Raw genomic sequence first — 10,049 nt, 5'->3', positions numbered from 1 at the left:
GCCTAGCTATTCACATTTTTTTTTAACCTGCATACAATGTATCGTGAAACATTAATTTTTCTAGTTAATCAAAAGGGCACTCTCTGAATTTCTTCCAAAAGGCATGGAAAATATTTCCTAGTTAAGATATCTCGGCATGAAACAGGACAAAGGAATGGCACCTTCCATATACAAATCTCAAATGTTTTTTTCACCATGACATAAAAAATTGCAGAGTTTGTATCTTAAAGCAGTTGGTACATAAACCTCATAATGTATGATGGAATTGTCCAGTTTTCCTCGCACTTTCGCAGACTGTCTAACTAATCATTCTGCATTCTCAGAATCCACATGCATGTTTGGGGAAACTTCTCCTTCAAACTAAGCACAAAAAGGGGAACTTCAATGTTCCAGTCCATGTTCTACAGTCTAAGTTGTCTGATTTGTCACGACTTTTCTATCCGCTTGCAAAATTTGCTCTGGACGAACACCCGTGGAACCGAAAGACCTTCCTTTTTATTCACCGTCTCCCTGTAGACGTACTCGTTGACCACCTCGTCAAAACCAGCCTGGTGAAAGATGTCCCTGAGATATTCTGTGAAGATATCATGGGAACAGAAGATCATTGACCTTTCAAAACTACACATTCTCTTGTCAGTCAATTAAAACCAACACACAAATTACCAAGATACACCGGTGCTCAAATTAGATTTTCTTAACATGACATAATATAGCATTCTTTGCTGAAGTGCTAACATTTGTGAGAGCACACACACACACACACACACACACACACACACACACACACATATGCACACAAAAATCAATTCAACGACTGATGAAGAGGTAAAAAAAAAAATCTATGACATGTACAGGAACTGTCTCCTCATGCTACAAAAGCTACCTACTGAACAGAAGTAAGCCATTTGACAGTTTTTACCCCTTTATGCTGAGATTACTGTGTTACTTACTGTAAAACGAGGAATGTGCGCGTGCATTTTAATTTCGCGAATTTCGCGAGAGCCAAGATTCGCGAAATTAGAATGCACTCAAAAATTCTACACTATGGAAATTAGAATGCACTCAAAAATTCTACACTATGGAAAGCGTGACAGACAAGGTGTCTCAAAGATATGGACATTTTGTGTCAGCCATAGCAGAAACCAACAAGACCATGGTACCAAAAAAGAAAAAGAAAAGGAGGGAAAACAAATCAGTGGACCCTAGAGTTAGTGAAGCCAGGAAACTTCTTAAAACAGCCAAAGATCAATATCATAGTGATCCAACAGAGAACCACACGGTACAAGTAGACGAGAGAACTGGTGAGCTCAATGCCGCCTACACCAAGGCAAAAGAGGAGCTGCTGACAGAAAAGATCAGGAGAGTAGAGAATGCAGCCGACAGATATAAGAGTAAAGAGAGCTGGAGGCTGATAAATGAGATAGCAGGAAGAAAGAGTGGATGCGGGAATCAAATCCATGGAATAAACCCCGAGGACAGAAAGAGGAAATGGCTAGCTCACTTCAAGGTTCTGCTGGGGCAGCCACCACTTCTTACACAGAACATTGGAGAGGTCAAGCAAATCTTCGGTGACTTGGAAATATCAGAAGAGCCTTTTACATTAAAGGAACTCCAGATAGCTAAGGAAAATATTACAGAAGGCAAAGCATATGGAGAAGATGGCATCTCCCCAGAGGTGATGAAGAGATGCGACTTCAATGAAATTATTCTAGGGTTTTGTAATGAGGCATTAAATGAAATGGTTGCACCTGTACAGTGGGGTATAAGTAACATTATACCAGTCCCAAAGAAAGGTGACCTCACTGATATCAATAATTACAGAGGTATCTCACTGACATCTGTTGTGGCAAAGACCCTAAACAGAATGATACTCAACCGTATCCAGCCAGAAGTGGATACAAAGCTCCGGACCAACCAAAATGGATTTAGAAAGGGCAGGTCTACAACTAGCCACATCCTTACACTCAGAAGAATACTAGAGGGAGCCAGAGCAAAGAACCTCTCTGCTGTCATGGTCTTCATCGACTTCAGGAAAGCCTTTGACTCCATCGACAGGGGAACGCTCAAGAGAGTTCTACTGGCTTACGGCATCCCAAAGAAGATTGTCGACCTGATCTTCCTGCTCTACACCAACACTAGAGCTACGATCATCACGCCTGATGGAAATACAGAGTACTTTGAGATTCTTGCTGGAGTACTCCAAGGTGACACACTGGCCCCCTACCTCTTCGTAATTGCAGTAGATTATTGTATGCGCCTAGCATTAGAGAAGAAGCCAGATCTTGGATTTACTTTGACACCAGCACGGAGCAGGAGAGTAACGGCCAAGAAAATATCCGACACAGAATTCGCAGATGACATTGCCCTGTTGACAAACACCGTGAAGGATGCAGAGGAACTCATGAGGGAAGTAGAGGCGGTATCTGCCAGCGTAGGACTAACGATGAATGAACAAAAGACAAAATATCTGGTCGAGAATATTGATGAGCCAGGAGGGATTACAAGTATGGGTGGGCAGCCAATAGAGCTAGTAAATGACTTCCTGTATCTTGGGGCCAAAATCAGAAACTCTGAGCAGGACGTAGACGCAAGAAAGAGAAAAGCATGGGCAGCATGTCACAGCTTAAAAACTGTGTGGAAATCAGACTTGCGGAAGGACCTTAAAGTTCGCCTTTTCACCGCAACAGTCGAGTCAGTACTTCTGTATGGGTCTGAATCTTTGGACTATGACGAGAAGACTCACTAAAATCCTAGATGGTTGTTACACAAGGATGCTCAGGATGGCGCTAAACATCAACCAATATACGATGAGGATCACTAACTCAGAACTGTATGGGACCCTACCAAAAGTTAGCTCCAAAGTAGCTCAGAGGAGGCTAAGGCTCGCTGGACACACCCAAAGACACCCTGAGCTAACACTACACACAGTTTTACTATGGGAACCACTACATGGGAGAGCAAGACGCGGGCGGCCTCGACGCACATATGTAGACACACTTAGAAATGACACTGGTCTGCATGACACAAAGGACATTGCCAGTGAAATGGAGAACAGAGAGCGCTGGAGGGACATCATCCATGGATCTCGGGAATACTACCCGACTTAAGCCTAAGTCAAGTAAGTCAAAAATTCTTGTCTACACTATATGAATGAATGTTAAAGGCAACTCGTGAAAATTTCATGCCGTGAAAAAGGCTGTCGGCTCCATTTCACAAAAATGTCATGCTGCGAAAATGTTGTGTTTTACAGTATGTGCATGTTGGTATTGCCAAAATACATGCAGAGAGCTGCATAGAAAAATGAGAAAGGCTGTTGGCAGATTCCATGTACACACCTGTAGTGAAGTAGTATGCTCTGGTGCCATCTTGCCTCACATAGAAGTGGTCACTGATCTTGTGTCCTTTGCTGAAGCGAAGCATGGCATGGTCGTACAGTCCGTAGTCTCTGAACAGCACAAGGCCATCGGGGCCGAGGACCTGTGTTGCAATGATATTATCATGTAAACAATGCATGGTCCAGTTAATTCGTGACACAACATTTGCTCCTGCTATAATTGGTTTGGTCTCATTTTCTCCACGGACAAATCGTGCGAGGGTTAGGGTCATGATAGGGTTTTATGTGCAGTTTGATGCGAGGATTAGGATTAGCGGTAGGGTTATGTTTGTGGGTAGAATATATGTTTGGCCTATTGTGCAGATATTTCAAGGGAGCAATTGCCGCAGGAGCAAAAGTCATAGAACTGTGTTAGTGTAAATGCAGACAGAGCACTCATACAAGGTACTGTATCTTTAGATTTGTGCCGCCTCTGTACACTAGCAGCTTGCTGTGATGGCACAGTGCACACCATGTAAAAATTACTGAGGATTTACTGCATTTACATTCCACACAAAAGGGTCAAGTGCCTTATTTGTTTTATAAAATGACAATACATACATGAAAATCAACAAAAATGAAAGTGAGTTAGATCTAACATTAGAGTCAATAAGGGTTTGGTTAGTTTTAGTGTGTGTGTGTGTGTGTGTGTGTGTGTGGTGTGTGTGATATCATCACGTGTATTATGCTGTACCATTTTCACAACAGCTCATCTGAAATTCCAATAGCTGAAAATCCTTTCACCATATCATTACCCAAGAAGCATTCTTTGCATTATGGCAGAACATGGTATGAAGGAACAAGCAAAAAAACAAACAATCCTACCAACCAACCCTGCCCCCCCCCCCAAAAAAAAAAAAAAAAAAAAATGGAAGAAAAAAGACAAACAAAAAGGAATTGGTGCACAAGTTATTGGTATGGGATAATTTATCAAATTAACTTGAAATTAACATGAAGTGCACGGACTATATTTTCGAGCTGGAATTTTTATCATTTAAAGTTGACCTCTGCAAAAGATGGACCAAATTCACACTTCCCGAAGGCAGCTCTCCCACTTAATGGGGAGGTGGCCTTGTGCACCTGTCCACTGCGGCTATCAGCCAGCACTGGTCAGCGGTCACTATCATCAATTCGGCATAAATGTAGTTGGCAGAAGCTGTGACCACATACCTTGTAGATGTTTTTCAATGACTGCACCATCTTGTCTGGATGAATGGCAGACAGCACAAAGAACATGGTTACTAGGTCGACTACCTCTGGCTTCACATGATTGGTCAGTTCTTCGCTGGTGATGTCGCACTGGAATGCATTTACACGTGTGGCATCATAATCTGGATGTTCCTGTAAATATGATAGCAAAAACAAAACAGACAGAGCTGTTTTTCTCCCTACTAAAGAGTTTTCCACAACATTGTGGTCCTTACGGTAATTCTTTATGTGCCAGGTTCACATGTCCGACTCAGTCAACGGCGTGCCAAGTTTGCATATTCCGCTCAAATGCACAACCTATCCAATACGATGGATAAATCACCAAAGGCCACAGTACAATGACAGCTGACAGCGTTTCTCACGATTCCATTCCTACCACCTAAAGTTCGCATTTTATGGTAATTAAATATCAAAAAGTGCATCCTGATGGATTTGTGAGTACATTGTAAGTTTCTGTCATTGTTTTGAGTGCAAAAGTAATGCCTCAATTGTAATGTAGCTACTGATCATTTTTGAAAGAAAATTTATTATAGACTGCATCATGCAAGTTACATCAAAGCAAAGCTTGGCATTTTTTTTTTAATGTTATCATCACATGTCAAGGGTAATAGAAATAAAATATATAAAAAGTTACATTGACTAGAAAAACAAAATATTTCCCACAGCATGACTTCTTTGCTGTCTCCGAATAATGTAGCACACCAGATTTACACCACGACAAAAAAAAAAAAAAGTTAACATAACCCCAGCACAACCCCTATTACTGCAGGCAACTCCTAACCTACATTATACACCCAGTCAATTTAACTTCACACTGGAACTGACAATCTCCTACCAAGGCATACGTAGCAGACCATTTGGTGGAACATTCAGTATGCTCCCTCCCCAACAGTCATCATCTATACCTTATTATATTGTATAGTTGAGTTATCAGTCGTGATATGTTGACCTTTTAACAAAATACAGCGGAACCTCTCTATAACGAGGTGGGATATAGCAATTTAACACAATACAATTGAGTAATTTTGTACATTGTAGGTTCCGAGGCTCCACTATCTCTCATATTTTTCTGTTCTTATTGCTGATATACTGTATATGAAATACCCAATATAACATGGGAAGTTCAGTGATACCATGCAGTCCATTATAACACAATAGTGCCCCTGCATGTTACAAACTAAGGCTACAGACTGAGATTCAGGCTCCCACTGAAACATATATCGTCTCTTATTTCATTGGTGTTTGAGCTGCTGTGGAAGCATATCCACTTGTAAGGACTTTTAAGGTCAGCTTCGATCCCCACTGCTTTCTTTACATCATATCACTAGAACACTTCAACCAATGCTCCTCAACCAGTGGGCAACAAAGTTCTAGCAGGAATGCTGCAATAACTTCCCAAACTAATATGAAAACAATTTTTATTCAAGCAACACGTCCTGTAGCTGGCATTCACAAGAATTTGTAGGGGCCAAAGTGGGCCTCGAGTCAAAAAAGGTTGAGAAGCACAGACTTAAAATTTGGTATTCTGTCAAAGGATCTTTAGTATTTCTGTTAACTCTTGAAAAGATGCTAGGCAAGGCAGGAGTTAAACAGTGATTTTAAATTAAAATAACAGCTATACAAAAACAAATGCAGCACAAAACCCTTTATGATTCTGAAGGTCCTTCAGTTGGTTTTGCAGTATTCCTGCCTGTCACACCTGTGGATTCCCTTCTAAAACAAATGACAGCTGTGGTACCCAAACAGTAGAATCACCTTTACAAATTGAACGGCTCTCGGTGAGAAGTCGCAGCAGTGGATGAATAAGCCTGGGTTGGCACTCTTCAGTGGGTATACAGTGTTGCCCACACCACATCCAACCTCTAGGAGAGAAGTCAGTTTCGGGTTTCCCTGCTCCGTCTACCAGGACAACATGAAGTCAAACAAGCAACAGAACAAACAGAAAACAAATATGAGATATTAAACATCATTACTGTTCATATCCGTATGGCTACTAATTGTATGAACAGACTAGTTAACACTATGACGATATGTTTGGTAAATATACATTTTTGAGGAAAATGTTTAATAGTAGCCATTGCATACATGTACAAAATTGTACTTTGGAGCAGACTTTGGAGCAAGATCTTTTTTCTTTAACAACCAACTATCTCAGAGAAAAAGAGGTCAGACATCGAGTCATGTTTTCTACTCCAAGCTAACAACATACATGTGCGACACTTTTAAACTTTTACACATTTGGATATTTCGCTATTAATGTGTAGGCACTCATCAAGAACGATTTCAGCTTCGAAGTGAAAGTCATCATGTGCTGAGCTGTAGTATGCTTTACTGCTTATCCTGCTACTGGACAACATGATGCATTGTCCAGCGATAAAACCTATGGAGTATTTATCATTTAAATATTTTCCTTAACATGCAAGTATAGTTTCCAGGACTGAAAATTGATGTTTTCATGCCTAATGGTGCATTATATCCTACTTAAAGAAAGAAAAAAAGTCTTCCTCCACTGGGAAGAATTGTGTACAAAGTTTCTATTATAGGACGGAAATATCTGACGACAATATGTTTCCTATGTAACCAAAGTCAATAAGTATAATAGTGTATATGTGACCGTGCACCTTAAATTGAACATAAAGTCGCACACACTGATTTTGCGTGAGGACTGAAAATAAGTGAAATGGGTCAACCAAACCGAACTTGACTTTTTCATATTTTCTAAAAGAGCGGGTCTTCTTTAACATCATGCTAAAATTTGGTATCATAAAACGGGCAGGAAAGTGTGTTTTTTAGCAGTTTATCTCGAACATTTTTGGTAGAATATTGTGATTAGGTGTGTCTTTAGAATCTCTTTTTCATTTCTGAAAAACCTTGTCCACACTCTTCACTTTCAACTCTAATAACTTTTGAAAGGATAATGCTACTACTTTGAAAGTTGGCATTAATTATGGACAGAATGTGTTAATGAGGCATGCTTAATTTCAGTTTAATCTGATAATCCCTTCATTGTTGTTACTCTGGTGGTTTACTTCCTGTTTTTTGTCCCATTCATCGCACAGCCAGCACGATTTGGTAAAGATTAAGCGCTTGAATAGACACTGTACTTCAGAGCCTCTTTTCTCAGTTCACACTTTTCCTGAGTTTGTGCTTTCTTCCCAATATTTAGATAGGTTAGGAGAGTCCATTTGATTTGAGTTATGTATCATTTTAAAGCTTAACGTCTGCTCTTTCAGAATATGGTCTTAACTAAAAATTCATATCTGGCGACTTTTTGTTTGTTTTGAGGTGCAGGGTCACATATATATCATTCCAAAGTTTTACAGTCACAACTGCTATTTCCTGAGACAAAAACTCATGTGCTTTCAGCTTATTTGAAATCCTGGTTTATTGGCATTCTACAAGAAAACTCTACCTAGGCTTACTGATGAATTTGCAGCTGCAATCAGTTCCTCAAACTCCCTGGTGGTCCAATGCCGGTCTTTGAAGAAGTTTGTCGAGTTCCTCTTGTAAAATAAATCCCAGTTTTTTCGTGCCTCAACCTCTAGTTTGTTCCGTTTGAACTCTGGGATGCACTGAGTGTCCGCTGCCAACCTACGCTCTTCTTCGCTGGACAGCTTTCTGGGCACTGCTGGAAAGGTCCACTGACCCTCCCTGGTCTCGGACTGTGATGGTTCAAACATTTCAGCGGTAGTGTCTGAATTCCCTTCCATGCTGAGTTAGAATTGTGTTTCCTTACTGATGGTCTAGGTACAACACGTGGCAGGCTTGGGATCACAATTTTTGAAGTTGATGAAATATGAATAAAGATCCATAATCAATTCTTTTTTTCCCCAAGAATGATGAGTGTAGCTGGTGATGCAACGTGGTTATATTATCACCTGCTCTGCAAAGGAAAGAAATTGGTACCCCGTATTTCATTGTTAGTTGCAACTTCAGCATCTTGCACACTTTAAGTCACTCAATAAATGCCTGAAACATTGATTTCAAATGAACCTAAGCAATTTGTCTGTTGGCTCATGGTTCTATCAACTGCTACCACACAAAAAAGTCTTGTACATGAAGATGATGAAAATAACATGTCTGATGAGAGTTGGTCTTGCACTGCAAATATCAAATTTTCATCTGTAAATATTGATTATTCTGAAAATAATTTACTGCACCTAGAGAAAAAATTAGGTCTAAATGAAAGAAAAGGAAAAATTATAAATGTACAGAGAGAACGTTATTTAAGACTTTGTAAATGCTTGTACTGACTATAATTGGAAGTGGGACAATAACCATAAGTCAAACAACAAAAGAAGAACAAAAAGGAGAAAAGAAGAGGATAAAGTATGAAAAAAGAGATAATAAATAAGAGAAGATATTAAACAAACAAAATCTCCATCTAGATGACACATTATCACAGTAATGCACTAAATGGGCAGTATCAATGATTGTGGAGCATGCATTCTGCAGAGCTACCAAGTCTCACGAATTCTGCGCGAGACTCAAGCATTTAGGGTCTGTCTCACGATCTCACGCATGGCACCCATTTTTCTCACGCATCTGGTGAATTCTGCAATTTGGGCCAAATATAAGGAGCATAGCTCAAAGGATTAAAGTGATAGTTGCAATTGAAGGTATATTTCCATTTTGCCTTTCAAAATTAGTAAAAAATAGTCACTTAAGTACGCACCAGATCGCATCATTAAGAGCTTATAATTAAAAAAAACTCCCTACCATGGGAGGGGCCAACCCCTTGTTCGCGTGCGCATGCGCGCGAGCGCCGAGACGCCGAGTTATAAAAATCTCACTCATAAAAGTTTTTAAAACTTGGCATCTCTGATTCTGGTACGTAAAGAGCTAAGATAATCAAATAATTTAGATGGACATCTAGACAACACATATACCTATAGATGATAGTTAGCGTGCATCTCTCTCACATCACAACTGCATATAGATTCCATGCATGCTTGTCTTCCTAGAATCGCGTGTAATAGACCTACTGCATACACAATTTTGCTTATCATAGCTATCAACAAACTATCGTCCATCTATGAGTATGACCGACCTTCTTGACCTTGTTCATGCAGTCATTCATTATGTTAGCTTCCACTTGAACACAGTTCTGATAATAATGGTAATGATGAGGGTACCGTAAGTGATATTCAAAGACATAAAGAAAGAAAAACAGCACTCGGAATATCCTTCTCCTCAATGTACAGAAGGTTCTATTTACCGTTGGTTGGTACAACTTCTACCACTAGATTTCTAGAGCTGCTCTTTTCAACCCCCTGCCCACTTTGTTTGGCTCCTAATTTACATTTTGTTTTTCTTTTGTCTGAGGCCTTGTTTTATGAGGAGTTAAAATTGATGATATAGAGGATAGTTGATTTCAACTGTATTAGTCTGTGGCAGCCTTTGTGGTAAGGAAAATTAAAATCGATTTTATCTTTTGATAAAACGGGGCACAGAAACAGTCATCAAA

At 39.9% G+C, this 10,049-nt stretch overlaps 1 protein-coding gene across 1 annotated transcript; it reads right to left on the bottom strand.

Annotated features, from left to right (window-relative positions):
- Positions 1-245: 245 nt before the first annotated feature.
- LOC139736250 (tRNA N(3)-cytidine methyltransferase METTL6-like) lies at positions 246-8,292 on the bottom strand. Its single transcript, XM_071646981.1, has 5 exons — positions 8,017-8,292; positions 6,338-6,481; positions 4,544-4,714; positions 3,336-3,477; positions 246-574 (listed from the first exon to the last, which is right to left on the bottom strand). Exons 1-5 carry the CDS (start codon positions 8,290-8,292, stop codon positions 426-428), a joined length of 882 nt encoding a protein of 293 aa, XP_071503082.1. The 3' UTR covers positions 246-425.
- Positions 8,293-10,049: the final 1,757 nt, after the last annotated feature.

The sequence above is a fragment of the Diadema antillarum genome, unplaced genomic scaffold, assembly GCF_040938485.1.
Source record: "Diadema antillarum isolate AM-2024a unplaced genomic scaffold, OU_Dant_1.0 seq00000634_RagTag, whole genome shotgun sequence".
NCBI classification, from domain to species: domain Eukaryota; kingdom Metazoa; phylum Echinodermata; class Echinoidea; order Diadematoida; family Diadematidae; genus Diadema; species Diadema antillarum.
Note: the sequence above shows the minus strand (reverse complement) of the source record. Positions and strands in the feature narration are given on the sequence as shown.